The sequence below is a fragment of the Siniperca chuatsi genome, linkage group LG19 (assembly GCF_020085105.1).
Source record: "Siniperca chuatsi isolate FFG_IHB_CAS linkage group LG19, ASM2008510v1, whole genome shotgun sequence".
Classification (NCBI taxonomy): Eukaryota; Metazoa; Chordata; class Actinopteri; order Centrarchiformes; family Sinipercidae; genus Siniperca; species Siniperca chuatsi.
Window position 1 is genome coordinate 2,032,499 of NC_058060.1, and position 24,266 is coordinate 2,056,764.

The window sequence follows — 24,266 nt, forward strand, 5'->3', positions numbered from 1 at the left end:
TTATAACTAAACCATGTGAGGTTGAGTGGAACGGGTGGCTGATCAAAGCTGAATCGATCCATTCCCACAGCGCTGCGCTGACACAGATTTCATTAATTACATTAGCGACTCGCCAATCAAACTCTGCCTGCCTCTGGCCTGCATGAAGCTGACCTCTCACTGGGCTTCAAAGCCCCTGACCGGCTTCAGGCCCGTCTGCTGGAGTTTGGGATCAAATCAGCAGAGAAGGTTTTTTTAGTGTGTGTGTCTATTTCTGGGAGTGTGGATGACCCATTTAGTGAGGCTGCTTGGCCAGTGCGGTCTGCATTTAAAATGTTTATTTAAATGTGTATTTGTTTTAACCGATTCAGTTAGAAAGGGAATTTGTCGATTCCTGGCAGCCTGCTGTTACTGAGCAAGCTCTGTTTCCTCATTTTTTCTTCCTCTGTATTAAAAACAATTAAAATTGTCTTCCATAACATCAGTGCATAAAATCTTACAGTTAGAAATGATGTTCATAATAAGATCCCTGCCTGGGGATCTGAGGCTTGCAGAATTCGTTGCATCTTTTAAATCACTTCTCAAAACTAGATTTAAAAAAAGCCTTTTTACTAATGTTAGCACACAGCTTTGTTTCCAGCATCTTTATCTGTGTTATTATTGTTATTTTGATATTTTTTATCTTATTGTTGCATATTTTATTCCATTTTATTTTAGTATTATTTTTTAATTGTCTGATTATATTTGCCTCATTGCAGTCCTTTTTATAAGAATCTTTTACTATCCAACAAACATCGTTTTTGGAGTGGGGTTCACGTCCTGTGTCCCTCGTGTGGCTACATTTAGGCTACTGAGACACTCAGGTTTAGTTTAAGGAGAGATTATAGTTTCGACTAAATCTAGAGAAAATATGTTCTGTCTTCCAAGTCAACAGTGTTTCTCTAACCTTAACCAAGTGCTGTGAGGCGGGTCACGCTTTAGTTGATTCGAGAGGATTTTGTAGGAAAGCAAATGAAAAATGCTGTCAGTGAATGTTTTTCAGATACATTCGGTATGAACATTTTGGGACTTTGCAGATACTTTTAAGAAAAGTGTTTCTTTATATTGTTGATTAAAAATGCTGTCTGGGTGACATTACATTTCTTTCAAAACATTAGCTGTTTCTAGTAGTATGTGAATTTAATATTTAGGAGGCAGGGTTGTGATCCCAAATAATGCAAGTTCAAATATGGAGACATTTGAGCCTAATGGTGGTGCCATAGCAAGAGATCAAAGGGTTGGAAAAATGAATTATGAAGATTGAGGCCAAAAACAGCGCTGAGCAGTCTAAAAATGGATAAAGTTCAACCCTTTTTTAAGTGATCAATCTGGATCCCTGAGCGCCAACTTGATTAGTCAATCAATACAAAATTAATCGCCCACAATTTTGATAATGGTTTTGTGGCAGTTTCTTGTGCAACAAAGAGATGTGTTCTTTATTAACTGGGCGCTTATGTGCATAATACTCGCATAAGTGATCAGAAAATCACACATAAAAAAAAAAAAGACCTTAATAAAGTACCACACACAGAAATCGGTTTCGGTTTTAGATCAAAGGAAATGTATTTCCAGCAAAAATGTAGACAAAGCAGGGCGTGGTTCACAAACAATCATTAAACAAACTAAATACTCAGTCCTCTTTGGATATTCACACTTAACGTTCAGTTCTCACCCGAGCAACAATGCCAAACACTTGCTGGTTCCAGATTCATGAATATGAATATGTGGATTTGCTACTGTGCTATTTTGCTAATTTTTTGTTTTATATCATTGTAACTCCATTATCTATGGTGTTATGTTTGTTCAGACAAAGCCAGCAATTTAAAGACATTACCCTAAACTGGGATAAACTACATTATCATACATAATTATCTCCTATATTCTCCACTCTTTGTCTGCACACTACAGTGCTCTAACAGAGGACTTTCTGTAGAGGGCAATCAAACTCAATCTAAAACAAAGCACTGTGTTTGAAGGCAGTTTAGCAAAATGAGCTCAGTATTAAGACTTCTAGACTTTGCAGCTGTTTAAAGATGGTACCATTGACTTCAAGAATTTGTCAATGCAGGTGTGAAGTACCCCTTTAAGAGAGGATGAGGCAGGTTTCATTACAGGTTTTACACACTGCTAACTCTGTGTACAAACAGTCATGTAAGAGGTAAATGGACCAAATCCAAATCCAGTTGTTAATAAAATGCCAAATCACTCAGATATTAATCTAATGCAGTTGAATGCACGTGTAGAAAGCAGCCATGTGTGCAGGTGTGTGTGTGTGTGTATGTGCGGAATAGTGACACAATCATTTCACACACACACAATCCCTCAGCTGACCTAACTATTAATCAGAATTCTCCTGTTGTTGTGCTCTCTGGTTTCTGGCACTTCCTCCTTTCACACACTGTTTTCTCATTAAAGCAACAGGGTGTGATTTCTGGGTCTACACACAACAAAGCCTATGTAGTAAGGGTGTGTGTGTGTGTGTCTAAGGACTGCTTGAATGTGATGTTTAACCAGGCTTACTTCAGTAAATTCTGTTTAATAAAGCAGGCTTAAATGAGTCTGACCATGGAAAATGAACCCTCCAGACTAGCCTGGTCCTGGTCAGGCTAATGTCAGGGTTAGCTTCACCTCAGACGGATGTGACAGTAATGGGGATCGCATTGTGTTTCTGGGTTCAACGCCCTTTAGAATTGAATCCTATGGTCTGATTTTACAGATTGAAATTATGATATTAACAAGAACTAGAAAATGCATTGCCTGTAGAAAATGCAGTGAAATGCAGAGAGTTTGACACAGTTTTCTTAAGGAAATGCTTTCCAGCACTGGAACTTGAGCCACTGACCCTTGCGCCCTGTACTCTAACCACTCAGCTACCAATCCCTCTGGAAGAATTGATTTTTTTTTTCTAAAATTCTTCGTTTTGGAGTTGAACCCTGCAGATATAGGACACAAGCGTTCTGCCACTGAGAAGCACAGCATGGTTGAAATTCTAGCATGGTTGCTACTCCTGAAAAGATCTTAATAGTGACAGCAATTAGTAATGCTGCAGGTGTAATCAATCATCCAATCAGTAGGAGTAGCAGTAGTATCAGTAGGTGTAGTAGTAGTAGCAGTAGCAGTAGTAGTATCCCTAGTATCAGTAGTAGTAGTAGTAGCAGCATTAGAAACAGTAGTAGCAGTAGTAGTAGCAGCATTAGAAACAGTAGTAGCAGTAGTCGTAGCGGCATTAGAAACAGTAGTAGTAGCAGTAGTAGCAGTAGTAGTAGCAACATTAGAAACAGTAGTAGCAGTAGTCGTAGCGGCATTAGAAACAGTAGTAGTAGCAGTAGTAGCAGTAGTAGTAGCAGCATTAGAAACAGTAGTAGCAGTGGTCGTGGCGGCATTAGAAGCAGTGGTAGTAGCGGTAGTAGCAGTAGTAGTAGCAGCATTAGAAACAGTGGTAGCAGTGGTCGTGGCGGCATTAGAAACAGTGGTAGCAGCAGTAGTAGCAGTAGTAGTAGCAACATTAGAAACAGTAGTAGCAGTAGTAGTAGCAGCATTAGAAACAGTAGTACCAGCAGTAGCAGCAGTAGTAGCAATAGTAGTAGCAGCATTAGAAACAGTAGTAGCAGCATTAGAAACAGTAGTAGCAGCAGTAGTAGCAGCATTAGAAACAGTAGTACCAGCAGTAGCAGCAGTAGTAGCAGTAGTAGTAGCAACATTAGAAACAGTAGTAGCAGTAGTAGTAGCAGCATTAGAAACAGTAGTACCAGCAGTAGCAGCAGTAGTAGCAGTAGTAGTAGCAACATTAGAAACAGTAGTAGTAGCAGTAGTAGCAGTAGTAGTAGCAACATTAGAAACAGTGGTAGCAGTAGTAGTAGCGGCATTAGAGAACAGTGGTGGCAGCAGTAGTAGCGGCAGTAGTAGCGGCATTAGAAACAGTAGTAGCAGCGGTGGTAGCGGTAGTAGTAGCGGCATTAGAAACAGTGGTAGTAGCGGTGGTAGCGGCAGTAGTAGCGGCATTAGAAACAGTGGTAGCAGTGGTCGTGGCGGCATTAGAAACAGTGGTAGTAGCGGTAGTAGCGGTAGTAGTAGCGGCATTAGAAGCAGCAGTAGCAGCGGTGGTAGCGGCATTAGAAACAGTGGTAGCAGCAGTGGCAGCGGTGGCAGCAGCAGTAGTAGCGGCATTAGAAACAGTGGTAGCAGCGGTACTAGCGGCAGTAGTAGCGGCATTAGAAACAGTGGTAGCGGCAGCAGTAGCGGTAGTAGTAGCAGTGTTAGAACAGCAGTAGTAGCAGCAGTAGCAGCAGTGTAGTGGTGGCGGCATTAGAAACAGTGGTACCAGTGGTCGAGGCATTAGAAACAGTAGTAGTAGCAGTAGTAGCAGTAGTAGTAGCAGCATTAGAAACAGTAGTAGCAGTAGTAGTAGCAGCATTAGAAACAGTAGTAGTAGCAGCATTAGAAACAGTAGTAGCAGCAGTAGCAGCAGTAGTAGCAGTAGTCGTAGCGGCATTAGAAACAGTAGTAGCAGTAGTAGTAGCAGCATTAGAAACAGTAGTAGCAGCAGTAGTAGCAGTAGTAGTAGCAGTATTAGAAACAGTAGTAGTAGCAGTAGTAGCAGTAGTAGTAGCAGCATGAGAAACAGTAGTAGAAGTAGTCGTAGCGGCATTAGAAACAGTAGTAGTAGCAGTAGTAGCAGTAGTAGTAGCGGCATTAGAAACAGTTGTAGTAGCAGTAATAGTAGCGGCATTAGAAACAGTAGTAGCAGTAGTAGTAGCGGCATTAGAAACAGTTGTAGTAGCAGTAGTAGTAGCGGCATTAGAAACAGTAGTAGTAGTAAAGATTGTAGTAGCCAGAGGCGGGATTGAAACCACCTTGTGGTCATGTGCATGTGCACTTTCATTTATTTCTATAGTAAAATTTTATTGAAGTATAAGAGGTAGAAAAGAATTGAATGCAACCACAAATGTACTTAAAGTGCTGAACATTTTTATATTTGAATGGTTTCTGTGGCTGAAAGCATGCAGTAGTAGTCGACCAAAAAACTTATGGAATCGAAGATTTTTCAAATCCTTTAGCGCCACCTACTGGTAAAAATGTATCAAATGCTACAGACTTGTTCAGCATCCCCATTTGAACATCTTTGCTGAAATTGGTTACCATGCCTTTAGCAGGGTTCGAACTCACAACATTTGGATCTGGAAGGAGCACAAAAGTGGCTAATCTTAAACCACTGGATTATGCAGATACACTGTTACCTGATAAAAAAAAAAGATGACTATTTTAGCACAAACAGTACAGGAGTAAATAGACACCAAAGAATGGCGAAATAATATATAATATATAAACTAGAATGTGCAATTTCTGGAGAAATTGCGTGTGAGAGTTGGAAACTGTTGGCTGCGGCTGCTACCGCTGCATCACCAGCAATTTTTCAAATCAGTTAGTGCCAGCTACAGGTAAAATTGGTTACCATGACCTTAGCAGGAGTCAAATTCCCAATCTAAGGATCTTAAACCACTGGACTATTCAGATACACTGTTGGCTGACAACAAATGATGAATATTTTTTAAATGCATATCAATCTTAATGCTAAATAAGAGTGTGGGAGTTGCATTGAATGATAGTACATGATAAACACACATTATACAACTAACTTTAATCATAATTACAATGTTATATGGAGGACTGCCCTGAACCCGAACCCAGAACCTTGCTATCTAACAGGGAAGCTGACCGTGACCAGGTTTAACCACAGAGCCAGCGGAGGATCCATGACACACAGAGCACAAATTCACAATTTGTTAAGACATTATTATTATTTTAATTAAGCTTTTAGGTCAGAAATGTGAACATTATTAGTGGCTGGAGGTCTTGCAGAACGTTAGGATGTACAGTGTGTGTGCACAGTATTTAAAGTAAGAGAGAATCCGTAAGTTTAATTTATAAATATTGCCAGCACCTGGGTTCGAACTCCCAACCTCTGGATCGAAAAGGTTCCAACTCAGTTCACATAGAATTTCACTGTAAATTTTGTAAATGCAAGAACAGAAATTGAAGTTCTTTTGATCTGCTTTTTTTACTTAAAGTAACAGCAACAACTAATTAAAGTCAGCCAAAATAACCCCTGGGGAAAATGCTGCTGTCCTACATATTTACGTACACTATGCAGACCTACACAAACAGTGGATTTATCAAGTTAAAGAAATTACATGAATGCCAGACATTACTCACTTATAGTGAGGTTCTCTCTTCCACCTTCCTGTGTCCCTGACAGCATGTCTTTACTGTCTGGATAGATTTTGACACTACTGCGCTTGATTCGCTCCCTTTTGTTTGCCTGTTTGATCACAGCTGTCCCAAGTCTTGGTAGGCTGTCCACAGGAGCACTCAGACTACAAAGATCCTTTTCATTCCCAAACACAAGCCAAAAAGTAGTAGCCTGTGATAAAGGTTACAGAGGATCAGACCTCGAGCACCTCAGTGGTAGCTAGAGTGGTGAATCCATTTTAGCTGTTAGTATTACTACTGCCACTGCCTTTGATCAAGTCTGTGGCTGTGGATGGATGAAATACAGAAGACACATTTACTCAAAGAGATTAAAGGATAATTTCAGTTTATTACAATTTGGGTCTTATTTTTGTAGTTGTAGTTGTAGTTGTAATGGCTTCTATCAGCCATGATAACTCTGCACTTACTAAAGTATTAGCTGAGATCTGGGAACACAGAGACATACTACTGACATTGCTGACCATGTCAGAGTGCAACAGAAAGCTGAAAAATATGTTCCAGACTGAAGTGGTATTAAAGAAAGTGATCAGGACGTGTGAGTCAGAGGTAAATCTCCCTTTACGAATGGTTTATGGACTAAATTATTCTGTTCAATGTTTAACAAACAAGACTAACTGCCTTGAAATTCCTTCATATCCACAACATATTATCATCAGCTGCTACCAGTGTGACTGGATGAAGTAACACTCGCTCAAGATTGTGTGTTAAGTTGCACAAGACTCGTCTTTCAAGACAGGAAAACTGACGAGCAGTCAGGCGATTAGACAGGTTGCAAACAATATCCAGATCATATAAAACACTTTATTTGGAGGTCAAACTGACACTGAGCAGGGTTCCTACAGGTCCTTGAAATCCTTGAGTTTGTGAATTTGAGGGGGAAAATCAAGGCCTTGAAAATAGACATAAATAGACAGGGGTCATTGAAAGTGCTTGAATTTATATATTTTGTGCAAGAATAGAAATTGAAGTTCTTTTGATCTGCTTTTTTTACTTAAAGTAACATCACTGTAACACAGCACAAGTGAGAAGTGTTCACACATTCTCTTTTTAATTGTCTGTGAGCTTGTGTAGAGTCTGCTAGTCCTCATCATAAAGAATTCTCAGTGTTGTAACAGTAATTAACCTTGATGCGTGTCTCAAACTATGCCGTGTTGGGTCCTTGAATTTGAGGGAACTGGGCCTGAAAAATCCTTGAAAAGTCATTGAATTTGATGTTTAAAGGTGTGGGAACCATGAGTGAGCCCACCTGAAATGTTGCAAATGTTTTATCGTTTGCCAAATAAGTTTGGCAAATGTCTGATCGTCTGGCTGTTTCTTACCTTGGCGGACTTACTTTAAATGACATTACCTTGTTACCAGATCTCAGCAATTAACGTGGCGAGTACAATGTTGTTATTACTGATGGGTATCTTCTTCTTCTTCTTTTCCTTTTGGCTGTTCCCTTTCAGGGGTCGCCACAGCGAATCATGTGCCTCCATCTAACCCTGTCCTCTGCATCCTCTTCACTCACACCAATTAACTCCATGTCCTCTCTCACTACATCCATAAATCTCCTCTTTGGTCTTCCTCTAGACCTCCTGCCTGGCAGCTCCAACCTCAGCATCCTTCTACCAATATATTCACAGTCTCTCCTCTGAACATGTCCAAACCACCTCAGTCTGGCCTCTCTGACTTTATCTCCAAAACATCTAACATGAGCTGTCCCTCTGATGTCCTCGTTCCTGATCCTGCCCATCCTCGTCACTCCCAAAGAGAACCTCAACATCTTAAGCTCTGCTACCTCCAGCTCTGCCTCTTGTCTTTTCTTCAGTGCCACTGTCTCTAAGCTGTACAACATCGCTGGTCTCACCACCGTCTCGAACACCTTTCCTTTCATTCTTGCTGATACTCTTCACACAACACACCTGACACTTTTCTCCACTCGTTCCAACCTGCTTGCACTCGCCTCTTCACCTCTTTTCCACAGTCTCCATTGCTCTGAACCGTTGACCCTAAGTACTTAAAGTCCTGCACCTTCTTCACCTCTGCTCTCTGTAACCTCACCGTTCCACCTGGGTCCCTCTCATTGACACACATGTATTCTGTCTTACTGCGGCTGAGCTTCATTCCTCTGTTTTCCAGAGCAGACCTCCATCTCTCTAGATTTTCCTCCACCTGCTCCCTGCTCTCACTACAAATCACAATGTCATCCGCAAACATCATAGTCCATGGAGATTCCTGTCTAACCTCATCTGTCAGCCTGTCCATCACCAGAGCAAACAAGAAGGGGCTCAGAGCCGATCCTTGATGCAAACTCACCTCCACCTTGAACTCCTCTGTCACACCTACAGCACACCTCACCTCGGTCTTACAGCTCTCATACCTGTCCTGCACCACTCTAACATACTTCTCTGCCACTCCAGACTTCCTCATACAATACCACAGCTCCTCTCTTGGCACCCTGTCATACGCTTTCTCTAAATCTACGAAGACACAATGCAACTCCCTATGACCTTCTCTGTACTTCTCCATCAGCATCCTCAAAGCAAATACTGGATCTGTTGTACTCTTTCTAGGCATGAAACCATATTGCTGCTCACAAATGCTCACCTCTGCCCTTAGCCTAGCTTCCACTACTCTTTCCCACAACTTCATTGTATGGCCCATCAGCTTTATTCCTCTGTAGTTGCCACAGCTCTGCACATCTCCCTTGTTCTTAAAAATTGGCACCAGTACACTTCTCCTCCATTCCTCAGGCATCCTCTCACTCTCCAAGATCTTGTTAAACAAACTAGTCAGAAACACTTCCATACCTCCACAGGTATGTCATCAGGACCAACTGCCTTTCTACTCTTCATCCTCTTCAACGTCCTCCTCACTTCACTCTTGCTAATCTTTGATACTTCCTGCTCCACACCAGTCACCTCTTCTACTCTTTGTTTCTTTTCATTTTCCTCATTCATCAACTCTTCAAAGTACTCCTTCCACCTTCCCATCACACTCCTGGCACCTGTCAATACATTTCCATCCTTATCTTTAATCACCCTAACCTGCTGCACATCCTTCCCATCTCTATCTCTTTGTCTGGCCAACCTGTACAAATCCACCTCTCCCTCTTTAGTGTCCAACCTAGCATACAAGTCCTCATATGCTCTTTGTTTGGCCTTTACCACCTCTACCTTCACCTTACGCTGCATCTCCCTGTACTCCTGTCTACTCTCTTCAGTCCTCTCAGCGTCCCACTTCTTCTTAACTAACCTCTTTCTCTGTATATACTCCTGCACTTCCTCGTTCCACCACCAAGTCTCCTTGTCCACTTTCCTCTTTCCAGATGACTCACCGAGTACCCTCCTACCTGTCTCCCTGATCACATTAGCTGTAGTGGTCCAGTCAGCTGGGAGCACTTCCTGACCACCCAGAGTCTGTCTCAGCTCCTCCCTGAAAACTACACGGCATTCTTCCTTTTTCCACTTCCACCACTTCGTCCTCTGCTCTGCCTTTGTCCTCTTCATCTTCCTCACCACCAGAGTCATTTTACACACTACCATCCTGTGTTGTCTGGCTACACTCTCCCCTATCACTACTTTACAGTCACTGGTCACTCTTACAGTCACTCTTTCAGATTACAACGTCTACACAAGATGTAGTCCACCTGAGTGCTTCTACCTCCACTCTTATATGTCACCCTATGTTCCTGCCTCTTCTGGAAGAAAGTGTTCACTACAGCCATTTCCATCCTCTTTGCAAAGTCTGCCACCATCTGTCCTTCTGCGTTCCTGTCCTGAAGACCAAACCTGCCCATCACATTCTCATCACCTCTGTTCCCTTCACCTACATGCCCATTGAAATCTGCACCAATCACCACTCTCTCACCTCTGGGGATGCTCTGCATCACTTCATCTAACTCACTCCAGAATTTCTCCTTCTCTTCTAACTCACAGCCTACCTGTGGGGCATAACCACGCACAATATTGAACATCACCCCTTCAATTTCCAGCTTCAGACTCATCAATCTGTCTGATACTCTTTTCACATCTAGAACATTCCTCACAAACTCCTCTTTCAGGATAACTCCTACTCCATTTCTCTTCCTATCTGACCCATGGTAGAACAACTTGAACCCTGCTCCTAAGCTTCTAGCCTTGCTACCTTTCCACCTGGTCTCCTGGACACACAGTATGTCCACCTTCCTTCTCTGCATCATGTCAATCAACTCTCTAGCCTTCCCTGTCATAGTCCCAACATTCAAAGTCCCTACTGTCAGTCCTACATTCTTAGCTTTCCTCTTCTCTCTCTGCCTACGAACACACCTTCCTCCTCTCCTTCTTCGTCTTTGACCAACAGTAGTCCAATTTCCACCGGTACTGTAGGTCAACAGCACCGGTGGCGGCCGTTAACCCGGGCCCCGACCGATCCAGTATGGAAGTCATTTTCACGATTCACATTTTTAATTTGGCATGTGTTTTACGTCGGATGCCCTTCCTGACACAACCCTCTGCATTTATCCAGACTTGGGACTGGCACAAGAAGACACTGGCTTGTGCCCCCTTGTGGTTGCATTGTTATTACTGATGGGAATGATGGCCAAAACTACAATAATAGTTGTAATAAACCAGAATACCCTTCAATAAAGTTTGGTGTGACTGCTCTGAGCACTTAGTGTACAGCAGGAAGACTGCACTGTTTTGTCACACCCACTCTGCTAAGTGTGCAGAATGGAGGTCCTGTGGGGAACTCTGTGACTTTCATTACCATGCATCAATGAAAACTGAAATCCTTGTTATTGGGCCCCAACACATCACTAAACAAATACTGCCATCCACTGGTAACCTGTCACAACATATCAAGCCTGTTGCACGAAATCTTGGTGTCCTGTTTGATAGCAATTTATGTTTTGAGCAACATATCACTAAGCTTGTCCAATCATGTTTCTATCACCTCAGAAACATTGCAAAAATACGATCTATTTTAAATCTTAGTGATGCAGAAACTGTTGTGCATGCTTTTATCTCCTCACGCCTTGATTATTGTAACAGCCTGTTCACTTGTCTTAATCAAAAGCTCTGACACGACTGCAGACTGTACAAAACTCAGCTGCTAGGCTGTTAACCAGGACCAAGAAGTATGACCACATAACACCTGTTTTAGCCTCTTTACACTGGCTCCTGTTGGTTTTAGGATTGATTTTAAGATCTTGTTGATTACTTTTAAGGCTCTTCATGGCCTGGCCCCAGATTATATTTTAGACCTTGTAATCCCTTATGAACCTTCACGTAGTTTGAGATCTTCGGGCAGGGGTCTCCTGTCTGTTCCTGAGTCCAGGATGAAAACTAAGGGGACAGAGCTTTTGCTATCAGGGCCCCGAGGCTCTGGAACAACTTGCCCGAAGAAATTAGATTGTCTGAGTCAGTGTCTTCGTTTAAATCTCGTCTCAAAACACATTTTTATCTGAAAGCATATCCTGATTTTACGTGAACTGGCTGTTTATTTTACTGTTTATTTTATTGCTTTTCTGTATTTCATGTGTTTTATTTCTTTATATTTCGTCATTCACTGTGTTATTTTATTTTTCTTGTTGTGAAGCACTTTGTACTTTGTTTTGATAAGTGCTCTATAAATAAAGTTTTATTATTATTATTATTATCAGGTCTAACCTCCAGTCTGTTTGCCAGTGTTTTTATTCTCTCTAGCTGGGTTAAAGGCCTTTTCTTTTCACCTTGAAAAAGCAAAACACACTCACTCACCCCTCCTCTTCCTCCCCTTCTCCACCCTCCTCTGAGATAAAGCCTAATTCACCACCACCCAGAGGGGACGCCTTGTCTATTCCTGACTGCCCTCTCTCTTTTCTTTTCTAGAGGGAGTCTCATTCCTCCCAGTCTAATTGAGTTCATCCATCAGTTTATCTCAGGTCAGAGGAAATTAAAGGTACTTTAAGGAGGGCAGTAGTTTAAGTATTTTCGATTGGTTCAGACAGTTTTCATTTCGCTGTTTATTTTATAGTCACAGCCCTGTTTTATCATGTGAGAGTTGGAGACAAAGTGATCAGTCAGCGGTACAAATGGCACAAAGTGAAGCTCATAATTAGTTTGCTATAATTGGAGGTGCTCCAGCAAGTCGTAGCACAAACACACATTGGGGCTAGATAGTGATTTATTTCCATGGTGTCTTGTGGGATTCACCATAAAAAGCCTGACATAGGACAAGTTTCATAATCACTTTGGTAAGCTAAATGGCTACATTTATAAAGCGCTTTTATCCAAAGAGCTTTACAGTTTTGCCTCTCATTCACATTCACATACCGATAGCAGCAAACTACCATGCAAGGTGCTGGCCTGATCATCGGGAGCAACTTGTCTTGCCCGAGGACACTTGGATGGGAATTGAACCGCCAACTCTGTGATCAGTGGACGACCCGCTCTACCTCCTTAGGTTGTAGGCGAAACGTGAACAGACTGTATTTTGGATTTCCGCCCACAGTCCAAACATAAACTCTAAAGATGAATGTGTTTGTCTGTCTGTGTGTGCGAGACTGGTGACCTGTCTAGCACAGTGCATGCTGGGATAGGCTGCAGCCCCCCTGACCTTGCACAGGTTAAGCAGAGGAAGATGGATTTTGGCTAACCTGGCTGATCCACGATGCTTTTACACTGAAGAATTTCAAAGGGGCAAGTGAACATGTTTGCATTGTAATCTGATGTGTGTCCTTCGTCCGTGTGTGTGTGTGTGTTTTTGTGTGTGTGTGTGTGTGTGTGCGTGCAGTGCTGCTGGAGGTGAGATTTTCAACCAGTGTGTGTCCGATCGGGAGGATGAGACCTTCAGTGAGGATGACGTGAAGAGGCTCATGAGGCAGATCCTGGAGGGAGTCTCTTTCCTCCACCAGAACAACGTAGTCCACCTGGACCTGAAGGTCAGTGGACACAAGACCATGATTCTCCATTACCATCTTTATTTTGCATTTCTTGTATAGTCCATTAATTTCCACTCCCATTCCTCCATGGTGTCTAAAATGAACCAGTCAGTTCAGATAAAACCCAGTTCACTGGACATTAAAATACTTATGAAAAATGTAAGAATATGAACAGAAAATACATGATACATGTCAGGTCCATGTGTCTGATGTCATTGCTGACTATACATCACAAGATGCATGACTTGCATGGTTCTTCCTGAAAAAACATACACCAGTTTAAATTCTAAACACTTTCAACATTATAGCTGCTGATGTTTTAGAAAGCAGTATGGTCTGGTAAGGCCATAGATGAATTAGCTGTTCACATGTCATGTTAGGTAGGCTGATGGGCTGATTGACATGATTTACAGCTGTCTCCTTCACTTTAGACCAGGGGTGTCCAAACTTTTCATGCCAGGGGCCACATGGTTGTGGAAATGGAAATGAACTGTACTTGTATAGCGCCTTTCTAGCCTTTCTGTACACACATCTATTGCATGTCTGTCCTTCCTGGGAGAGGGATCTTCCTGAGGTTTCTTCCAGTTTTTCCCCCGTTAAAGGGTTTTTCCCCTTTTAAAGGGTTTTTCCTCATTTGAATCGAGGGTCTAAGGATAGAGGGTGTCGTATGCTGTACAGATTGTAAAGCCCCTTGAGGCAAATTGTGATTTGTGATATTGGGCTATATAAATAAAATTGACTTGACATGGAGGAAAAAGTCTATAGTCCTGGGTCACAAGCCTTTTAATTTAAGAGACACTTTTTTTTGAGATTATTGTTTTGGGCTTTTTGCCTTTATTTGATAGAGACAGGAAATGTGGGAGAGAGAGAGAGGTGGTGACATGCAGCAAAGGGCCACTGCTGTAAGGACTCAATGAGGCGTGCGCTCTACCAGGTGAGCTACCAGGGCACACCTTAAGAGACTCTTAATGACTTGAATCTGCAGTAAGATAATTTTATCACTATTAAATTTCACTCACCAGTAAATATCACTCTGGATGGAAACAGTGATGCTGGGCCTTGGACTGAAAAATTGCTGTCAGGTGTAAGTCTTGTAGTGGAAATTGTAGGTAGATCACAGAGGTGACTCAGTCATCTTGGACCTCAGCCTGCTCTTGTTCAGTGTCAAGCGAGAATGTTTGCTCACATATGTATGTAGAACCAAATAAACTGAGCATCCTTTTGGCATCATCTGTGGAAATCTGGACTTTTCCAAAGAGCTGTAGAGCTCTGACAGTTGGAGCTGCTGGTGGAGACTTTGGAGGGTATCATCACATTGCATTTCAGTAAGCTCCAACTGCACATCTTCCTGTACTCCCTACACATCAACAGAGAAAGGCTTTCCGAACAGGTTAATGTCCTTCTCAATGGCTGCGAAATATTGAAAGCGCTGATTAAATTCTGTGATCAGTGATGTCCACCACCAGTCCATTTGCCAAACTGGCAATTTTTCTGCAAGGTTTTGTAAAAATCCATACTTAATGTTGGGATTTACAATGGTTAAAGGGGTACCAAAGTGTGTAGATGCAATCAATTCAATTTGGCTATCAGAATTATCAAAGATAATCATAAACTAGACCTGCAAGGAGTTATTAACAGGGTCCAAGCCTCCGGCGCAACATGTGGCCCACGGAGGCAGTGCAAGTCAGACCTGCAGTCCCACAAGCATGACGCAAGTCACAGGTATTGCCCAGACTTTGTGTAGTAGCCGTTGGCGCTAACTCAGTATTGTTACAGAAATCTTATGCAGGCCCTCGCGTTGCTGCTGTAAGAGAGTTTGGTTCTGCCATGTGTCTGCTCTAAGGCCACACTGGTGGACAGTTGTTGCTGAGCAGCAGTGCTGTAGATGAAGCCAGGAGGAAAAGAGGATGGACAATGTCCGCTGATCCTTTCATTGACCTGGTGACATCACAGGTCACAGGTGAGACTGACCAAGGCAGCTGGAAGCTGGGTCCATGGGGGAAGTTCACAGGTGTGAAGTCTGGAGGATTGTGGGAGACTGCGTTCAATGGCTCTCCTTTGTTTACAGAACAAAAGAGTATGTGGTCTCATAATAAAAAATTCAGTTAAAGTCCCACAAATGAATTTATTCAAATGGTGGAGTGCCATTGGTCCCAACATGAACATTCTGAGACATAGTGGACAAGGCATTCATAAAAAGCCAGAATGTATCAGTGGCTTAAGTCGAATGCACTATTGCATGAATATAGACTATAAACTTATACGACTGTAACACAAATGAGTATATCCTGTATGAAATTGGTGAAACAAAAAAAACATTTCTGCACTGTACATGAAGGAGAGATGATAGATGGTACAGATTAGACAGATGTGTTTCCTGTCTAACACCAACATGTGTGCTTTGATGTCCTGTCAGCCTCAGAACATCCTGCTGACCAGCAGCTCTCCTCTGGGTGACATTAAGATCGTGGACTTTGGTCTGTCCAGGATGATCAGCAGCCACCAGGAGCTCAGAGAGATTATGGGAACTCCAGAGTACGTTGGTGAGTTGCTGCTCTACCTCATTTCTACCACCTTGCACTAATGTTTGCACTGATTTCATTCTGAATGATAACTAGTATGTTTGTGTTCGTGTTTACAGCTCCAGAGATTCTAAATTATGAGCCCATAAGCACAGCAACAGATATGTGGTAAGAAAACTCTCTGTTAGCAAGCGATGAATAAATAGTGGGGCTCTTTTTGTACTGATGAGTTGAACTTGTGTAGCAGTAAACACAAAGTACAGCTGTGGCTGATGGGAATGCCATTAGTTTTGCAGGTATTGTGTCATGATTTGACCTGATGATGGCGCTAGATGAAAGGTCAGAGGATCACCTAAATGATTGCAATTCATCCTGAGGGGAACATGAATGTCTGAAAAAAATTCATGGCAATCCATCATATAGTTGTTGAGATATTTTATGCATGCTAAAAATGAACACCATCAGATTGGAGAGATGCTATAATCACATAAAGATTTGTGTGGCCGTCGCTTCAGCATCTCATTTGCTGCCTCCAAGTCCAGTTGGGAATATAAATTCATCTTGAATCTGTATGTACAGCTCAACAAAGCAGTGATGACATTACAGAAACATTACAGTTATAGCTTATGATATATGGATTTTAAAACGTTTTTCATCTTCTCAAGCAAGTCTTTTTGTTTTCAACAAATCACAGTAGTTCATGACATTGTTTTGCTTTTTTCCTACTTGAATTTTATGAGATTTTCTTTTTACAAGTCAGAACAACAAAAAGAACAAGAACAACAAATCTTTATGTAGCTCTGCATAAAACGTGTGTAACTGTCCATGAAGGGCTATGCATACAACAGAAAAAAGGAAGAGAAGGTGGAGGAGGTGGAGGGAACACACCATGTCCATCTTTGAATGTATACACCACAATCTCAATTTTAGTAATAAAGTCGTCTTTACATTTCATGGATCTCTTTAATAATTTCAAGTAATTTACCTGTTGTAGTTGAATCAGTCTTTTATGAGATAGATTTTTTGCCACAGCAATAAATATTTTCAGTAGATATCTGTCATTTCAACAATGTCTCCTACACTGTTTTGCTTTAAATACTGTACATCAAACATTCTGTGTATCTTCCACACTTCAAAGTGATTGACCATACTGCAGTTAGGAAATATACAACTGTGCTTCTCAACAAGAAACTCAAATACAGTAAAAACTCAAAGTGTGAAAAATAGATTTGACTTATTTTTGGTCTTGTTATATATACAGTATATATATATATATATATATATATATATATATATATATATATATATATATATATATATATATATATATATATTATTATTTTTAAATGTATTTTTATTTCTCCTGTTTGCCTATACTTGCCACAGACAGTATCACTGTATACTGCGACCATTTGGGTCACGGATGCACATTTTAGTGTATTTATATGTCATATGTGTTTCATGGATTTTGGGCCTGCCCTAACCCGTCACACTGTGGTGTGTTCAGGAGTATTGGGGTTTTGGCCTACGTGATGCTGACAGGAATCTCTCCGTTCCTGGGCGAGGACAAGCAGGAGACGTTTCTCAACATTTCCCAGCTCAGTGTGAGCTACACCGAGGAGGAGCTGCAGCAGCTGGACCAGGCCGCCCTGAGCTTCATCCAGACGCTGCTCCGCAGACAGCCTCGGTCAGTCCACACCTCACTTGTCTTCCAGACACTTAAACTTATGTGGTGCAAATGTGCTCACACTGAGTAGAAAAGGCGCAGCAGAGAACGAGGAGGGATACACTGTCCATTAATATGCAAATCGATTTTTATACCGACACAAAGTGGAACCTGTGGCTGTCTGGTTGGTAGGAAGAATGCTTTCATTAACCGCAACTCTTATGGCTCCTTTTGGAAAATGGTTGGCAGTAATGGGAAGTTTACCCAGTCTGGAGACAACCTGTGACATGGTCCCTTTATGTGTGATTAAAAAAACGGAATCATTTTGAAGACCAGCTGAAAGAGTGAAAGAAACAATCAGAACACTTTAGTTCCATTTATCCAGTCAGTGTTACAACTTACTTACAAAGCAGTACAAAGATGACACAAAATGTAGTGTTGACGTAAAAGTCAAACAGGTACTGTAAAAGTGTATAAACGCTCTGAACTATGAACACAAAAGGGACAGCCAGGAAAGAAACAGTAAACTCCATAATTTATTGTCCCGTCTGCTGGTAGGAGAGCACAGGTTCAGGTGACAGACGCAGCCGATGTTGTTAAGTCTCCTCCACCTGCTACCCCCTCACACACCGGCAGATTAATGAGGGATTCTTTTAACACATATGTATAGATATTTTATATTATAGTCAGTATATAGCAGTAATAAACGTTTAGTTTTTCTTGTAGTGTGTTGCTTGTGTTTTGTGATATTCTGTTGTTTCCTCTTTCACTGTCTTGTTGGACAGTGGGTACAGTTTTACAGTTCTTCCAGTAGCTACCTGAGGTCCAAGCCGGTCTGACCAGTGTTTCTCGGATGTCGTGGGGTTTCTTTTCTGGCTTTTGGCCCCTGTGAAGCAAGGCTGTCTAGCAGACTTACTAACTGCTGACCTCGCGGAGAGGAACGGCCAGTACACAGCATGCGGCTCTGTCACGGCTCCTGCAGACAATCTGCTGCCATCCTGAAATTCATTTGTGAATGTATATACATGCCTGTATTTACTGGCAATGACTTCAAATCAATTTTTATGATACATTTAATTTGCTACCGAGTTTGTCTTCACACAGGCGCATTGAAGCTATTTTTTTGGGTTTGAAGTTAGTGAGAGAGAAGAGATGATCGAGGGAGCGCCGGGGAACGCCATGCAGCTGGATGCTGCTCATCGCCATAAGGCTCTGAAGATGGCTTGCTCTAAATATTTTGAGAGGGCGTTTTTCTTTGGGCCCTCGTGTCTCCTCGTGGTCAGATTGAATCGGTCAGTCTATAGTATGTTCAGCTGCTATTCCGTGATCCAGTTCCAACAGTGCTAAACCTGGACTAACCTACGATTTCTATTCTGAAGTGTTAAGAACAGCTTTGCTAAAGCCACGCGCCTGTTAATTCCAGCTTGTTAGAGGCATTATCGTGCACTGGACACTCAGACAGGAACCTGTTCCTCTTTAAATCTGCGCAGATTTTAACGCTCAGCTTCCAGTTTCTTTTACCAGCGACTGCTGATTTCTTCTATTCTTATTGAACGGTTGCCCAGAGGATCTTTGTCTCTTTCTGCCCTTTCAATTATCCGTCTGGTTGAACCATTGTACAGCGTTTTGTTCTCCATGTACAAAACATCTATTTGTAAAGAGGACTTTCTTCACCCTAAAAGCATGAAAGACCATTCAGAAATAGAGTATTCCTCTCAGCCATCTGACTGTACCGAATCAAGCTTTTGTGGCGGGCGACCCCAAACGTTTGAGCGGTAGTGTATATATAAAAATGTCTTCTTTTTTGAATGAAATACTGAGCCATTACTTTTAACGATATTTTAAAATCTGAAAGGCCTCTTGTGAAGCTTTGGTGACCCCTAGTGGGCATCTGGACCCTCAAGTTGGGAACCAGTGCTCACGACTGGACTACTTCAGTATCCAGTTCAAGTGGTAGCTGAGCCATTTTCCTACCGATTTGAAAGCAAATATTCAACACAGAATAGAAGCAGACTGTGAGATGTCCAGGTGTATTCATGTGTGTGTGTGTGTGTGTGTGTGTGTGTGTGTGTGTGTTCAGGGATCGGGCCTCAGCGGAGCAGTGTCTCAGACACCCCTGGCTGCAGTCCTCAGAGCCTAAAGAAACCCAGACGGTGGAGGAGATCCTCCCAGTGGAGGACCAGGAGGCGTCCAGCTCCACCAACAGCCCCGAACCTCCCAGCAGCACAACCACAGCTGAGGAGGTGGAGGAGGAGGAGGAGGAGGGGGGGGGAGGCCCAGTGACGGAGGAGCTGATAGTCATGGCTGCCTACACCCTGGGTCAGTGCCGCCAGTCCTCCACCTCCGAGATGGAGGCCCTGGCTGAGCAGAAGGCCATCTCCAAGCGCTTCAAGTTTGAGGAGCCCTTCAGTGCCCTGCAGGAGGTCCCTGGAGAGTTCATCTACTGACCCACCACCACAGGACAGTTAGTGTTGTCACGGTAACAAAAATAGACCTTCTGATTATACAAATTCCCCTCATATATACTGTATGTGTATAACCAGATGCTGTTACAGTCAGTCTGATTTTATTTAAGCAGTTGGATTTTAAGTGCATTTACTCACATATTTTCCCATAATGCATCACCTTGCTAAAACAGCTCCAGTAGGTTTCTGTCTGTAGTATTTCATTTGGTTTGCAGTTGTATTTTTCTTTTCCCCTTGTACAACTGTCCAAACACGGAGGCCTCTCCAGCAGCTACAGTAGAGTTTGGAAATTGAACGTTTAGTGTTGGAGAGTGAGGGCTTCTTGCTAGAGCGGCCATTTCAGACCAAACACTCCAGCAGCGAGACGTCCATCACAGGAAAGGCAGAGAGACGCTGAGTCGAAATATCCACCTAAACACACCATGACAGGACTTCAGATCGCAGTACATGAGCTCCCTCTCGACATGGAATCTGAGTGTTTTTCTGAACAGAATTCACATTTTGTGAATCCACACATGTAAAGCCTCGGTAAATAAATACACTTAGCATAAACTGTTCAAAACACAGGCTGAGATTGAAACAGAAGCAATATTGTTGGAGCTTTCGATCGTGTCAAATGAGCTTCCTCGGCAGATGGAGTTTGGAGTTTTAACAGAAAGAATGAGAAGTCTAAGAATAAAAAAACAACTCTCACCTGAACTACAGTTCCATGACAACGGGACAAACATCTGCTGAGGAAATGTGACCGAAAGCTGCAGAACAGCTACTACATGGACCTGTCCCAAAAAAATGTCTTCAAATAAATATTTGTGCTATATATCCAAATTGACACATTATTATTATTATTGTTCAGAAAATAGTCTGCTGAAGTCTACACCGCAGCGAACTCTTCGTCCGTAAAGAGACAGACCCAGAGGGCCGCAGCCGCGAGGGTTTCAGTGCTCGAAGGCTCTGAAGCTCTTTGTGCACACTTTGTGTTCTGTGCAGTATCTTCCTAGCACAGTAAAGATTCATGACCAAGTAAGCAATGTTAGAGTTCAGACATAAACAGTCCTCGTTATTATCAATTATGAGTTTAACAGCCATGAACTCGGCTGCTTCACGTGCTTCCATCAGGCTTGATATGCAAATTGAGCACGTTTTGATTTAAATATGGCTAAATCCTGGTTGGGGCCCTGGGTGTATCATAAGACCTGGATCCCGGACTCAAAGATTCCCATTCACTTCAATGAAAATTGTGTGCCAAGCCACAGAAGTTTTCTGGCTTTCAGGTTTACTTCCGTGTTGTGTGGCCAACTGCACGTGCTCATTAGTTTCTGCCACTCGGCCAATAGGCTTTACATCGGGACGTCTCACACTTTATAACCCCCTTTCTAGGCTCTGGGAAAGTTTTACAAACATAAAACCTTTCTGGTTTAAAAATTCATAAAAGAAAGAATAACAGCTGACCGTGTCTACGGTGCGAGGCGTCCTGTCATCAGTTTTACAGGCTTCTCTTTTATAATGGCGGTCTATAGGGAAATGCTGTTTGGGCCGCAGGGGGACGTTTTTGTCGTGTCCATGGAAAATGTGTTTGATACTCTGGTTACACTGTCCAGGTACTAGAAATCAGGGGTCCCCTGTCAGCCAGTTAACCTGTGAGGTTTCAGTCCTGAGGATGACACGATTGCACCATCATGTCAGGCTGAGGGAATCGAACTGCTGCCACAGGTAGCAGATGATGTGCAGCACGTCTGCTTCGTGCCGCGCTCACGCTCAGAGGGTTCCACACAGTGTGAAACGATGCACACAGCACATACACAGCTGCAGTCATCGTGCACGTGCACGTGTGCTGATGAGCGAAGGCCTGATTTCCAGTTGGGACTGTTTGTCACACTTTTTACAAAACAGTGAGAAATAACTGACTTTTCTTTTTTTTTTCATGATTTTTGAATTGCGAAGCCAAATGGTTGTTGGTTTGTGTCCTTTTCCTCGTCCTGCTGCTTCCAGCTCCTCTGAACTCAACCCTGCTTGTGTTTTGTCTTGTATTTGGTGCCACGCTTGGAGAAAATATTGATGATTTTAGCTCTCGCGGTTCTTTATTTCAGGTGTTTCTGTGGAATATAGCAGATATCTCTGAGACAGCGAATGTTGGAGTTTTCTAATCCTGTGTATGTAATGCAGATGTGTGTTAAAATTCAACAGTACTGTTTAAAGAGCCATTTCCTGTTCCTCAGCTCTGTACATGTAGACAGCGAGCACTCTGGTCTGTACTGTAAATATATGTTTATGAAACAATAAGCTCTGTTACCATGGGAACAGATTTGTACATGCATGTTCTGTACTGTAAATAAACATTTCAAAAGTGTGCTGAGAGTGTGAGTTGCTGTTTGTGATCAGAGAGCAGAGGGAAAGCTGTGTTTTGTAGATGATGTTGCTTCTTGTTCAGAAGCTTATTGTCTTTTAAATGAAACAGGGCCCCATTTTTCCAAACATGGCTGACGTCCAGCGAGCCCGGCTCTAAACACAGTGGATCAGTTATTCATTTTGGATAAAATCGTGAACAACTTTGTGCTCTTATTTTAAAATCTTAAATATGTCACTTGGTATTGTGCAGCTACACAGTAGTTCATTTAAGGCTGAGGAAGTACCTTAAACATATTCTGACCACGAAATGAAATCCTGCAGAAGTCTCACGCACATCAACATTTCACAGATTGAACTGGATGATTAATAACATTTTGTCAGCTTATAGAATTGACCTTTACCTTCTGAAATGAACTCAAATGTTACTGAATCGAACTGCTTCAGTCCAGCTGTAGGCAATTTATACTTATGATCCACATTTTCATACGTGCTGGTGTTTAAATGATGGTCAACGTTTGTTAGAAATATGATAAAGCTAGATATGAAGATAAATGCACGTCATTCGAATGAAATAAATAAAAAATAAAATCAGGTTAAAGAAATTAGAGAGATGCCATTAAGAAAGCTATACATTACAACACCTTAGCTTTCTAAGTGAATTGTGCAAATATTTGTGCAAAAGAAGTCCAGTAGTGCGTCATGATGTGTCAGCGACATATATAGTACAAGTTTATAGCTGTAAGTATGAATAATAAGTACGATATACATTTAATAATAGCAATAATAATAATACAATCCTATGAAGTATATATAGTGGAAATCAAAGAGAATGCTCTGATATAGCATTATAGTATTATATAGTGATATAATGCAATGTCAAATATAAGTATTAACTATAATGCTACTCCCAAATGTGTCATTTGTCTCTGAAAATGTTCCGCTTGCTCTCGATTCAGCTCGTGCAGGCTTAAGCTGAAACACTTGTTACTATGACAACAGCTCCAGATTCATTTCAACCCGGTGTTGAAGAACTGACAGATCCAGACTTTTTTCAAACCATCTGTCACATCAGTCCACCTCAGTTATCCACAACTTTCACAACATCCAAGACAGAGCTTTCAGCTGTCGCTCATGGCCTTCATCAGCTGATGGAATTTCCTGAGCTGTCTGAGTGACCACTCCAAACCACTCAGCACTGAAGAGGTCAAAGGTCATCGTCCGGGAGTGAGTGTTCGACTGGAGAAAGATCAATGACATTCACATCTGACGCCATCTTTGGACAGAGACGGGTTATCATCTCCACCCATATACAAACTCCGACTGAGCAACTCCATCTGCTGATACCAGAAAAGTTACAGTAAGTGGAATTATTATTATTATTATTATTATTGTTAGAATTATTTAAGAAGAATTATTATTTGTCAGTGTTCTATTGCCATGTCAATGATGCACCTTCAGGCTCATTCAAGATATTCTCATTATTCTGCTGTGTTATGTTGTTGTTTTTAACAGAAATTGATCGTAGCCTTATTGTGTCAACATGTTTCCACAGACTGATACATCAGTGCTGAGATGCAGCAGTACCTCCAGGGAGCACCAGATGGAAGCACTGGTATTACATTAGAGGCCATGGGCAGGCTGTGATCAGAATGCTCACATGGACTTTCCTTTGAGGTGCAAATGAATGGTTTTGGCATTTTAACGCCATAAAGAAACAAGTCTGTTGCAACAACAAGTAATAATGGCTCGCAGCAAAGGCAATAGAATACAAGACAGAATTAACTGTGCAAGGGCATCAACGACAGTAAACACAGACCGTTCAATTAAAACAGGTTGACAGTGTACTGTAGCTGTGCCGCCTGCTTACAAATAGAGGCATTATTGAATAAATGGATTCAAATGACTGGTATCATAACTAAACAAATGTTTTCATTTTCCATTTAAATATGGAGAGTTTCAAAAGTCTTTCACAAATCCAACTACAGTGTGTGTCTAATAAACACAATGCTGTGCATGCGGGGGGGCGCAGGTTCATAACTGTCATGGGAAGCAACCTCGGTCTGGGCCGTTTAACAAAGCACCGCCCGTCCACT

At 42.0% G+C, this 24,266-nt stretch overlaps 1 protein-coding gene across 1 annotated transcript in view; it reads left to right on the forward strand.

Annotated features, from left to right (window-relative positions):
- stk17a (serine/threonine kinase 17a) overlaps window positions 1-22,174 on the forward strand; it is a 59,222-nt gene extending 37,048 nt beyond the window's left edge. Inside the window, exons 3-7 of the mRNA XM_044176505.1 lie at window positions 13,027-13,174; window positions 15,591-15,717; window positions 15,816-15,864; window positions 17,204-17,383; window positions 19,443-22,174. Of these exons, the coding sequence (XP_044032440.1) occupies window positions 13,027-13,174; window positions 15,591-15,717; window positions 15,816-15,864; window positions 17,204-17,383; window positions 19,443-19,809 (871 nt within the window). The 3' untranslated portion in view covers window positions 19,810-22,174. The remainder of the gene's footprint in view (window positions 1-13,026; window positions 13,175-15,590; window positions 15,718-15,815; window positions 15,865-17,203; window positions 17,384-19,442) is intronic.
- The last annotated feature ends 2,092 nt before the right edge of the window (window positions 22,175-24,266 follow it).